At 41.0% G+C, this 13,303-nt stretch overlaps 1 protein-coding gene across 3 annotated transcripts in view; it reads left to right on the top strand.

Annotated features, from left to right (window-relative positions):
- The first annotated feature begins 2,916 nt into the window (after positions 1–2,916).
- dpysl3 (dihydropyrimidinase like 3) overlaps positions 2,917–13,303 on the top strand; it is a 40,442-nt gene continuing 30,055 nt past the window's right edge. For 2 of the 3 annotated variants that reach the window (XM_051401132.1, XM_051401131.1), the window contains exon 1: positions 2,917–3,297. In XM_051401132.1, the coding sequence (XP_051257092.1) occupies positions 2,932–3,297 (366 nt within the window). In that variant the 5' untranslated portion in view covers positions 2,917–2,931. Of the gene's footprint in view, positions 3,298–10,367; positions 10,552–13,303 lie in introns of those variants that run through there. The other variant, XM_051401133.1, reaches the window with a different exon arrangement.

The following is a 13,303-nucleotide window of genomic DNA, read 5'->3' as shown; positions in this document are numbered from 1 at the left end:
ACAATGCTTGTCACATGATGTCATTCAGAAGATCCAGATCCTTGAGTATTATTTGCTGGAAATTACCAGGCAGCCCATGTGAATGAATTTCGTTCTTGATGGTCAGATCGGTTTTACTTTGACAGTGAACCACTGAAAGATTCACCCAAATGAAATAAACAATGTTTTGTTATTATGGTTTGCAGCTATCATGACATCACCGACATTGAAAGCCAGACAGTGTGAGCTGATGGCTCCACTGCCTCCCAGTCAGTCTAGTCTGTACAGACCACAGTAAAACAAACATCTCCAGTAGCCTTTGAGCACTGTCCTTGCTCTCTCACTTAATATTTCATTATTTTCAAGGCACTGAAACTGGTTGGTGTCCTTATGTGAATGTGTGGCAAGCCAAAACACATAGTCCTCTATAGGTTCCTGTCAGCTTTCTTTATTTTGTTTTGTCCCCCTTCTCTCAGCATTACTTACAGTCTAACAAAGGAGGACAGGACAGACACTCCTAAAATGCAGAGACTCTGTACGACACCATAGAAGTACAGAGGCAGGACATTTTAGTATGCTCTTGGCATCTCTGCAAACCTTGATGCTTTAATCACATTCATGTGAGGGGAAATTTCTGCTGGCCTGACAAGTTGCTGCGCTAGATGCCAACTGAGCCACAGGAACTGCAACAGTGGTATTCAGCAAGGAATGTGTGGAAATAGAGCTACTTATCATATTTTACTCAGCTTCAGTCCCCTAAAAAAAATCTTCACTAAGCCATCTTTTCAGAATATAGTGCTTGATCTTTCTTTTTTTTTTTTTAACTCTCCCATGCATTTGAACTCATGGACTCAGGAGTGTCAGTAGAAAAGTAAAGCAATGTAAGCAATGTCAGCCACTGTGAGACAAAATAACACCACATTTGAACTAAAAGGGATGGCACTAGATACTATATTTATTTCCAGCATGAATTTCCTTCATACTAGCATTCATCTGCAAGGGATAGTAAAAGGAATGTTCAAATGCTGCACATTACTGCAGCCAGACTTTTGTGCCAGCTAGATGGCGTATAGATGTCCAAAAACATTAAATCAGCCACAGTCATTTGAAAGTTTGGTTCCCATGCATGAGTTAGTTCCTTCTGAGGGGGCATAATAGGGAGATACTGAAAGCTGGCTTGATTTCCAGGCCCCAATGACTTGGCCCTCAACAGCCGAGGCTTCATTTCAGTGATGACAACCTGTTAGATGAGACCTGAGGATGTGTCCTGTTTGACTTCACTTTAGCCTACAGTGTGACTGACCTTGAGACTCTTTATCATCTCTATGAACCCTCTGTCACTCTCTCCTTCTCTCTCTCTCTCTCTCACACACACACACACACACACACACACACACACACACACACACACACACACACACACACACACACACACACACACACAGACACACCCACACAGTTAGCACTTCAATGGGATCTGGAGGGCAGATGCTTGTTATTTCTAATCCAGTTGATGAAAGTTTCCATCAAGCCTCAACCTCACAGTGAAACCAACGCCATCTGTATACTGTACCGGACACACCGTGGAAGGACTGAACTGCCATTATTCTTTCAACTTTTAGTCCATATCAACACGTTGGGTTTTAACAGTTAAAAGAGTAATGTATTTTAATTTGAATTAATCAGGTATAACAGATTATACTGTGGCCTGTGGGCTATCGGTGTAGTTCATGTTAGATATGAGACTTACATGAGGCAATAACGTAGTAATAAATAAAAAACTTTCTAACTGCATGAACAGGGGCAAAATCCAGAGGAGGGCCATGCCATATTTGTCCTCTTATTCTTACCTTTATCAGAACTTTATCATAAGAAGAAGAAGCCTACAAAAAGACTCTGTGAAACTAGTTTGACCCCACTGGAACTTGTTAAATACGCTGATAAGCAGTCGTTACATAACTGAGTTTGAGTGACGGCGTTGACTCCTGTCTCCCTTTTGTGTCCTCTATGACTCAGCAGTCTCACAGTTTGAGACATGCTGCCTGAAAGCTGCTTGTCTTCCACCGCTGCTGACACGATCCTGTCTCATTTGTGCTGGCGTAAGAAAACACTCCTGGGTGGGGGGCCCCATACGAAGACATATCAGCTTTTAGCCTACTTTGAGTTTCCGGTTGAGCAGGTGTAGCTACATATCAAACGTCTTAAGTGGTGCTGAAAGGACAGCGACACAGAGGGACAGCTCCTCTTTGAAAACCTGTGTTACCTGCAAAGTGCTCACCTGTGTCCACTTACTATCAGGTACATTGAAACTGCTGGGGATCTTTAAGGATGAATACAGTATTTTGACTCTGAAACTACATCAGGAAGGAGAGCTAGGGGCGCCTGAACAGCTCACCTGGTAGAGCTAGGGCCCCATGTACAAAGGATGAGCCCTAGCTGCAGTGGCCAAGGGTTCGAATCCGACTTGTGGCCCTTTGATGCATGTCATTCCACCTCAGCTGTGCTATCTTTTTATATATATAAAAAAAGAAAGGAGATGTAGGTATTGCTTCAGTAAAAACATATAGTTTTTGCATTGTATTTATACAGATGATGTTCAACGTATGTCTATATGAAAGGGTCCCTTGGTCACTCTACTCAGCCGCAGGTGCCTTTGTGTCTTCACTGGCTGATTTAAACTACAAACACCAACCAAAGTCCATAATCATATGTATTTTTAATTAAACCATGTTAAAACCTGAGAGAAAGCCACATGCTATGCATCATGCACCATACAGTGCCAGCTTTTGCTCTAATTCAACTCCTGCCTGACTGTCTGCTCAGGCTTCCTCACAGCACCACACACACACACACACACACACACACACGCACACACACGCGCACAGAAACAGGCACACACCACTTCAGCACTAGTTTAACCGTCTTTCTCGGTCACTTGTGCAGAGCTCCACCATGGCAGAGCGCAGGGGAAACTGGGACATGGCAGAGGACGACCTGCCGGTTTATCTCGCCCGACCCGGCACGGCCGACCAGGTGCCCCGGCAGAAATACGGCGGATTGTTTTGCAACGTCGAAGGCGCGTTTGAGAGTAAAACCATAGACTTTGATGCCCTGAGCGTCGGCCAGAGGGGCTCCCGCACCCCGAGGACCGCCAAACGAGAGACCGGTCAGGAGGCGAGGAGCTCGGCGAGTGACAGCAAGAATTCCCCGTGTGTGGAAAGTCCCGCAGCGAACAGGCGAGAAGGGAAAGACTCTCCTCAGGTTGAGATCCGAACCGGCGGCGGTAAGGAAGTGTTGCAGAACCTGGGAGATGAAAAGGTAAGTAACTTTTGCGTGAATGGCAGCAGACTGATGCAGCATGTGTGTATGACAGGAGTGGTTTCTGCAGTGTGTGTGTGTGCCTGTTAGTTTGACTTTTTTCTCTTCTGGTAATTCCCCTCTTTGTTGTTTTAAAGTACCAAATGAGAGGTACTTTACAGGGGTAGAACCTTTTGAATTTGCAAATAGTTAGCACCATTAACTGACTCACAAATGCCCACATTGACCACACCTAAGTAACATTTTGATTCTGTCTTTCCTCCACCTCTTCAAAGCCTTGAATAAATGTATTCACCTGAGAGAGATTGGATTTATGCCCAGTGCATTTGGGAACTCAATTATAGATGAAATTGTTGATTGGATTGGTCCCACTGCCACATCACTATATCAGATTATTAATTTAAGAATATAAACCATCGTAAGAGATTGCCCTGTAACAAGTAGGCTAATCAGTGTATAATGCATCTTATAGAACCCCAAAGAGCATGAAACAAATAGTTAACAGCCTCAGGCGGAGACAATTTAATTTCTCAGCTAACAGAATTAGTTTTTAAGGTACAATGAGACAGACTTGCCATCCAGAGCCACCATTCATCCAGAATTTGTTGGATTGAATTGGATTTGTATAATTCGTAAACCCTTTTTCAGCCAGTGTATCCAGACAATAAAATGGTATAAAAAAAAGAGAAAATGACTCAGGCAACTAAGGCCACAGAGCAAGGCTGGAAAGCCTCAAGGCTGGACAAATGAAAAGTTCTGTCATCGCTCCAGGCCTAGGCCACTGCAGACATTACTTAAGTATTAATGAAACCTTAGAGCTGGCAACCATGATGATAAATATTATAGTGGAAACAAATGCAACAAGTGTTGCCCACACATTTAGTAACATAATCCTGCCATTCTTGTGTGACAACTGTAGGCCCATTAAAGCCAGTACTGTACTCCTAAAAGACAAGGTACTGAGAGAAGTCATAGTAGTAACAACTGCATCCTAACCCTAACCCTTTTTTTACTTACAATCAGAACAGCTTAGAATCACCTACATCTGGCTACTGAAGAAATCCAATCAAACTTGTGCAGACACTTGACATTAGCACACTGTAGCAGATTAGCACACTAGACACACAACAATGAAGCTGCAGGAATGTACTGATGTAATGGAAGAAACCTGAACATTAAACTAAATTGTAGTGAAGCAGGAATGGTACAGTCCCACAGGTGGCGTTAAAGTAACACTTTAACTACAACTTCAGATGATATGAAAATCTGAAACCCTTATCTAACTTTATTAGATACACTTAATCACAAACCTGAAAAACAGACCTGAAATGAATTCCAGTTTTATGAAAGTTACTGTGTTAATCTGTTTTTGTTGAGACCATGTCAGATAGGCGTTAATTCAGTCACTTGGAGACTGTAGTCTGAGGTTCTTGTGTGATATATTGTGTAAAAACCAAACGTGAAAGATTGCTAACATGTTCCACATGGTCGCTAGGGTGTTTTGAGGTTGTTGCTATGACATCAGGTGGTTGGAATGAATGCAATGGTGGGTGTTTATTTGCTGTAGCAATTTTGTTAGGTTGCTATCATGCATGAGTTGATTATTATGCCGGTTGTGGCTGTTTAGAAGGATTGCATGATTTCTAGGGTGTGCTTTTAGGAGTCACATAGTAATAATATTAGAAGTACTGGTAAGCAGCAGTAGTAACCAAAAAGTATAATAGGCTAACTTTGCAATTGTTCTCAAAGTGCATAGAGAATTTCTAGAATGCTATATGCAAGATAGGCCTTTTTTTATTTGTAATGGGAGGAAAAGAACAGGTGTTAGTAATAACATCATCACAGCAAACCATGACAGTGAGTCAGCATGCACAATACCTGAAACTGAAGTAGATAAATGAAATTCAGCCATCTTTATTTTTGTTCTTTATACCTGTGATTTTCCTACTGTGACAGGTCAATCAAAAAGGCCCATTATTGCAAGAAATCATAGGTATCCTGACAGTGCTGCATGTTTTACTGATGCGCCACAGAGAGAGATTAAAGGAGAGGCTGGATTTTAATATTTCAGCAACATAGAATGAAACAGAGCAAGTTTAAACAATTGTCCAATTGTCTCCTTGACCCTCCATTAGAGCAACCATGACAAACACGAAAGGAAAACAATTTAAGTATGGTTTTTACAACCGGCTTCTCCATCCTTTTTTGATGAAATCAAGAGTAAATTTGTTTTTCAGTGTTGATTTTTTTTCTCCAAAAATATATATTTAAAAAAATGATTTAAGGTGGTAAAGGTCAAAATGTGGAAGCACTTTTAATTGAGTTTGTAGTGTTAAGTACAAAGCTGCAATGTGTGTTTTGAAGATTACATTTATATCCGACTCCAGAAGTGCAGGCTTCTGAGTATTTAGGCACCAAGGTTAGTGTTTCTGCTTACCAGTCAGGATAACTTACTACATACACTATTAAATGGCACTTGTTTTGAGCAGGAAAGTTGATTCTTTTAGTTTTAATGTCAGACTGAGATCACACTTTGAGGACCAAAAATGATGATTCATGTCTCACTCTCTCTCTGGCTCTGGCTCTGGCACACACACACACACACACACACACACACACACACACACACACACACACACACACACACACACACACACACACACACACACACACACACACACACACACACACACATTCACAATTGTGGCTTAGAGAGGAAAGACATCATTTGACAAAGTGAGGATGATTACTAGTTAGTCATTTCAGGGTTGGTATACACACACACACACACACACACACACACACACACACACACACACACACACACACACATATAAAGCATGAATGGAGCAAATAGCTTTTTACAAGGAGCAGGAAAGAGTTAAACGTTTTGGAAAGATCTGATGTAATGCAATATGTCATCGATTACAGTCAAATGTAATAAAATTTAATTGTCTGCTTAAATGCATAAACGTATCATCAACCTGACGTCAACTCTGGTCTGAAATCAGCAGCAGCGATTGTGTTTGCTGTGATCATGTTCAGAATGACACAACATGGTGTGTAATACTTAAGGGGATACCAATTACAGAGCAGTTTCATATATTTAAAGAGGTAGTAGATAAAATTCAGTTTTTCTTAACTGTGATAACGTTGTTGCTGTGTTTGCACTTTTTGCTTCTTTAATTAGGACACAGTATGTCCAGTACTGCAACATCTTGTTCTTTTAATGTCTTTGGAAACCAACACTTCCTCTGTGTGTATTTCTCTTGAGAAACACCTAATCAGCACTTGTGATATGCACTTTATGCTTTTGGCAGCAGAATCTATTACGTCCAAAAAATGACAAGAAAGAAACACATTAATTAGAAATGTTCCAGATTATCACATAAAATTTAATGATTATTTTGTGAATGTCTAAACGCTCGGAAATGTACTGTACTGGCCTTTGATGCAAGTCCAACTCATTGTTTCTGCAGCTTTGATACTGCTTGATTCAAGAATGCCTGCTGCTGTTTCTGTTGTAGTGGCAGATCTCTTATCTGTTGTCTCCCATCAGTGATTCATTGGAGACTCAGCAGCTAGCAGAAGAGTAACAGTCTTGTTGTGAGACTAATTCTAGGGGACTGATTGAAGCCACCTAACTCTGTTTATTTGAGAACATTGATACAATTTCACTATTTTGTTTGTACTCTTTGTCCTTATTATTTACACCTCAGTGAATCCTGTGCTGTTATTGATTCACAGCCTGACGGCATTCAGCTTGGCACTGGGCCAGTGCACGCATCCTAACTAACCTGTTTGAATCCTCTCATCATCCTTATAATATATTTACTTTACTTTCTCGCTCCTGATTATAAATGTAACCTGTATCTAGCCATTAACAGCCTTTACTACCACAGTCTATTATGGTATAATTATGTTTTCCCTTTCCTCTAGCATTTATGTACAGCAGATTTCCCCCCATGTGGCCTGATACTGAATTGCAGTATTGCACCTCCTGAAGGACCAGATGATTCAGCAGAAATAGGAGAGAGTGGGGCTGTGTGCTTTTTTTTGGGTCAGATGTAACACGAACATTTACATACAAAGAAAACACAGAAAAGCTGTCTGACAAATGATGTCTGACAAATCGAATGCACCCGATTCCCTTTTGATTTCTAGTAATTCAGAATATAATTAACAATATAATGTGGTGGATATTTTAAGGCTGTGATAAAAATAATTTTGATATTCAACAAACTTGTGTTTATGTTAAAGTAATAGTAAACAATAATGATGATAATTATAGAATGTATTGGACTCCTCCTGTCTGGTGAGCTAATGAGGGTAATCAGCTGCTGTAATGGAGTGAAGAATGGGGAGTGGTCAGCCAGATGTCCAAGAGGAGCTGATCTGGGGAGGACTCCCAACCCCGCCCCCCACCCTTTGTTGTCCTGCAGTCAGACTAGGAAGAGCACTTCATACACTTTCATTCATGCTGACACACATCTACAGCAAACATAATGTATGCGCTGTGCCCATATGCACATATCTACTGTACCTATGCATGTGATCCATCCATAAGTATAACTGCTTAATTATGAAGGCATCTATATACTGGGGTATACACATAGGGGCATTTCCCATGGCAAAACAAAGAGACCTTATTAAGTTGCATTATGGGAAATGTAGGATCTGGTGTTTTGGGGGCTTGACTCATACATGGGACTATCTGCCTTACTAAATTGCTGTAGTACGCCTGTAATCCTCGCAGATTTGTCCAATTACCAAACTGTAATTATTGTGCTGGTGTATATGTTGCCTTGTTCACCCAGAGGAAGTCATAAATGAAATCTCCTCTGCATGACATTCATTACTTTCCCCGAAAAACGTCTCAGTGTCACAGTATTACAGTATCTTTGGCCTTCCTAAACTCTGTGGTAGCCTTTGATATAGAGTGATCACACATTAGACAGGGAAGCAAACATTACCATGCTAATCTGTATAGGTTTAATATGTCTGCTAGGTATTAAAGTGAACCTTAATCTGTTACCTTTTCCATTTTGGGCCACCGGGGTGCTAAGTCTGCTGGTGCAGCTTTGATGACCTGACAGAGGTTTTTCTGCATCACTGATCTGTCTGAGTCCTGTCTGTCTGTCAGTGTCAGTTGTTTAATGTGCTCTGCAGAGGTAGCAGGCTTGCAAACTTCAAGTGTGTTGTTGATGCGTTCTCCTAGGCCTGGGACTGCTGAGGTAATGCCTTACTGACTGGCTGCCATGAAAGGACATGTCAGCATGCAGGCGCTGTGTCCTTTTGTAGCCAAAGGCAGGAGGATAACAATCATTGGTTATTGTAAAAAGAAATACAAATGTAAAGTGTATCCCAATATATGCAATTTGTAATTGTAGAGAACAGTTCAGGGTTAGACAAAATTTTGTCTAGGTATTGTGTCCGCACATATGCAAACACACAAGTAAAGCATAAATCCAAATAGATATTTAATGTAATGAAATGTAAAAAACCATACAAAATTCAAAATGATTTCCTTTTTGATCTCCTCTGAGGCTTTACACTTACATTATGAAGAGAAATGTAGGTCTATAATTCTTAATTCACAGTAACAGGGAGGAATTTATTTGACAAATGTTTGTTGTACTGATTTATGAAACATCTGAATCTGAATACAGAGAAGGCTTTTCCTCCAAAATTTACAAAACAAGTCACTTAAAATCTTTACAATTGATGAGATGAGATATTCAGGATATGATATTAGTGTCAAGGTTAATGCTATTTTAATATAGTTCACACATAAATACTGAAACTAAACTAAAAAGAACTGAGGTACTGTCATTATTACACTTCAAATCTTCTATGTTGTTAATTACTATCTTTCTTTTAAACAATGATGGATGAGAGTATGATTTTCCAGTTGATGGTCATAGTGTCTTTATACACACACACACACACACACACACACACACACACACACCTATATGCACAGGCACACCCTCAGTCACGTGCCTCCTAATTATGGGTGCATTAGCGGTGAGGAGGGGAGCGGCAGAGGAAACGACTAGTGGAGTGGAGGGGGGATCCACTTTAGGGCCAAACAAAAGAGACACATGGCTGGGTGCGGGGACATGCAGAGAGGGAGAAAGGGAGTGTGTGTGTGTGTGTGTGTGTGTGTGTCAGTCATAGTGAGTAGACATGTGGGGTGTGTAATGTGGTGGGCAGTCTCTGTGACAGCTGCTACACCATTTTGCCCCTCCTCTGTTTTCAGAAAAACAAAACACCGAAATATGAGGGTAATAACTGGTAAAGATTTACTCTCTTAACCTCCTTGAGTATGATATATTTATATATAATATATTCAAATATTTTCTGTTTAAACAAAATACAGGATGATTAATATACATCTAAGTACATTTTAAGAATTTTTTTTATTTTCAAAATTCCCTTAAAACACAAGTCTAGTCATATACTTCCCTTGTATCAACAGCCCAATGAAATGCCCAATGATTTAGCAAATTCTGACATTTTGAAAGTCTATTCAGTCAGTGTACAGTATGCCTGTATGGTCAACTGCATTAGTGCAACATGATTTTAAAGAAGCCAATTCATTTAAGTATCTAATGTTGATCATGTGGATTAAAATAATGACTATAAACATGATGTTTTATATCCTCAAACCAGGGATTAGAGAATCTTTTGCTTCTTCCTGTTGGCAATATGGTACCACACACTCTGTTCTAATAAATCAATCATTACTGGCCTTCTGCTCTGATCAGTTAACCCCACTGGCCGTGATACACAGAGACCAGATAGACCACAGACTAGTTAATTATAGTCCTCGAGTTCAGACTAATTTGCTAGAAGAATCTCTGATAGGTCAATGATGATAATATGTGCTGTATATGTGGAAGAGAAATGTGTGACAGCTCAGTAATGCAGACAACTGGATGCTGGCTGAAAGCTGTTCACCGGCTGCTCCAAAGCGCCCTCCGGTGGAAAGATTGTGGCACCACTTCTTCCCAATTGAGCCTATTGAGGGAGGGGCCGGGAGAGTGAACCACGGACGCTCCTATAGCGCTCTGCGAGGCACTTTACATCGCACTGACAGAGGGGCGACCATTCCCTGAAGCTCCCATCCAGGCGAGGGCCGCTGCAGCATCCGCAAAGAGGGAATACCATTTTATTTCAAAGCTTGATTTTAAAGGTGGAATCGAACGCAAAATGTCTTATCAAGGAAAAAAGAACATCCCAAAGATCACAGTGAGTAAAAAAATAAAAATAATGAGTTAAAAATAATGAGTTATTTATGCTTCATCGGCTGTGGGAACTTTGATGCCCGCTGTTGCAAATCACTGCATTGGTGTTCCGCTGCCGTCTCGCAGCGATGGATCATATATGCGGCCGCCGGCTCACGCTTGCAGTTTTTTTTTCTTTTCTATTGTCGGAATTGGACTGCAGGAAGCCGTGCCGCTGGAAAAAATACGCACCATGAAATAGCATGAGTGGCTGCCATAGTGACAGTCAGGCAGGGAGATGAGGCGTTTTCTTAAAGGTGTCCTGCATCTTCTTTGTTGAGGGGATCCATGCGTGTGGCGAGCCGGCTCGCCCATAAATTTTTTTTTTTTTTAAATCACTGTACTGTTCCTGCATGGACTAACTGCTGTCTGCAGTGCACAGTTATGAGTTTATACTGAGCCTATTGTACTTAATCATCATTTATTTAAATGTAGTATGGTTGCATATTATTATAATATTGTATTAATGTGCTTTATAGTCTAATAACCCCCCCCCCAGATTGCTTCAGTTTGCAAAATAAATTATTTTTATGTAATGTGCATGGAGCGATTAAAATCACGTTTTAGCCATTTTGAAAAGAATGTGCTCGGCCCTTTCTCTCTAATGGACTGTATTTCGGGCCTTATTGATCACTGATGGTCACTGAGGTTATTGGACAGGGATGCTAGTCTCATATTCACTGAGCGTCTCTAGCCATTTTGATGGCACACAGTGTTTTTACTGACATTCTTTAAAGTATCCTAATGACAGCCTAATTATATTGTGCTGTGGCTATTAGTTGGCAAACCATAGAACAAAAGTGAGTTGTGAAAAAAAAAATTGCAATTCATGTACATAGGCAAAATTTTTTTTCATCAATCAATTATTTATTTTAAGGTTAAGAATGAAATGTGTGCAGACTACAGACATGGGCTACTGTTCATGTTGCAGGCTGGTGCAGAGGAGAGGGAGAGGGAGAGGAGGACAAGGAGAGGTGGGGGAAATACACACCCATTTGTGATGAGCTGTGATAAGCTGGCCTTGGCTTGTAGTCCTCGCCTTTGTAAGAAAGAGAAAGATTCAGAGTCATGGCAGAGCATCTAGGGTGGAGGTTGAATTCGGGGCAGGTTGGTGTTACACAGCCCGCCAGCTGGTTGCTAGTGTGTGTTACAACTGCAGAGAAACCTCTCCCACTCCCTCTCCTTCTCTCTCTCTCTCTGTGTGTATGTGTGTGTGTGTGTGTGTGTTGTGTCTGAAATGCCTGCCATCCAGTTTTCATTGTTGCAGCTCAGGCTGCAGTCAGGGGTGTGTTGCTCGGCTGTGGGAGACAGCCTTTGTCTCTTCTTTTCAGCTGATATTACACCAAAGGGGTGATTTGGGGTATGACTGGGGTAGCTTTGGCCTGTAGAGGTCTTGTATTCTGAGCACAGTCTCTTGATGTCATTACTGTTTAAGTAGGGCACGTCTCTATAATATGCTAAAGTGGGCCAACGTTTTCCATGGCATGTTTTCCACGGTCATTATAGGGATGGAAATTTTAATTTTACCAACCCCCCCACAGAGAGGTTGGGTGTTTTCGTCTTTAGCCTTCTTTTATGGTAACATGTTTGCGGTGTTAAACTTGCATAAGGCGTGATATTTATGTCAAAACACCCATATCCACAGACAGATCAGTAAGTGATACTGCAACAGCGACTCACCAAGATAAGATCTGTCTCTCTTCTTAGTTTGATACTGAGGCAAGGAATCCCACTGGAAAAATGTGTAGCATGAGTGAGTTGCGTGCAGTCTGGCAGGCCTCAAGATACATTCTGTCTGGTCAGTTTTTTAGTTGGCAGATTGTTGTAATCCTCAAAGACCAGCTCCACCCAGTTATAACCAACATCTTAGATTGACTGCCATTCACCTGCTACCACATTACAAATGATCAAGAGCAGAGTTAACAGGGAACTCACATTATTCATTGTCTTTCATACTTGATGTAATGAAGCACAGTTTTGTCACTGCTGTGCCAGTTTAATCAGTAATTGCACTCAACATACCATATTAGTCCAGTCTTTTTTCCAAAAGACTGAAGCTATAATTCTTAAGATTTAAGTCCCTGTTGATCTGGCGACACTTGTGGTCACTGGGGGTAATGGCAAGTGCATGTAGAACATCTGGAAGTCTAGTGCCTACAGCCTCAAAATCAAGATCTGCTTGTATAACACCTTGATCAAGCTGGTTCTTTATATGGGGCTGAGTGCTGGCAGTTAACCAAAAATGACATGAACAAAGTCAGCTCATTCCACAGTGACTGCAAAAGATCTGTTGTATTATATGGCCCAATAAAATAAGGAACTCTATATAAAGAAGCTGTCGAAGCTTGATCTCAGAAGATGGCTTGGACCCATACTACAATCAGAGTAGATCCCCAGTGGCACTCAGGAAAAAGGAAACAAGGCCAACCAAAGATCACCTGGCAAAAAATGTTGGATGCTGAGCTCCTGAAGGTGGGTCTCTCATGGGGCGAGGCACAACTAACTGATAAAGACTGTGTGGAAGAACATTATCAACGCCTTATGCCCCAAAGGGGTAAAAGAATATAAGTAAGTTGTTTATTATGCTGGGTTTTTTTTTTGGGGGGGGGTTGTCCTAGGAACATTGGATCAGAAAACAATTGTATGTGTCGTTTTAGAAAGGGCATGGACAGACAACGTATTTTGTAGTTTAATTTATTGGATGTAATACCTGTATC

This window comes from Dicentrarchus labrax, unplaced genomic scaffold, assembly GCF_905237075.1.
Source record: "Dicentrarchus labrax unplaced genomic scaffold, dlabrax2021, whole genome shotgun sequence".
NCBI classification, from domain to species: domain Eukaryota; kingdom Metazoa; phylum Chordata; class Actinopteri; family Moronidae; genus Dicentrarchus; species Dicentrarchus labrax.
Note: the sequence above shows the minus strand (reverse complement) of the source record. Positions and strands in the feature narration are given on the sequence as shown.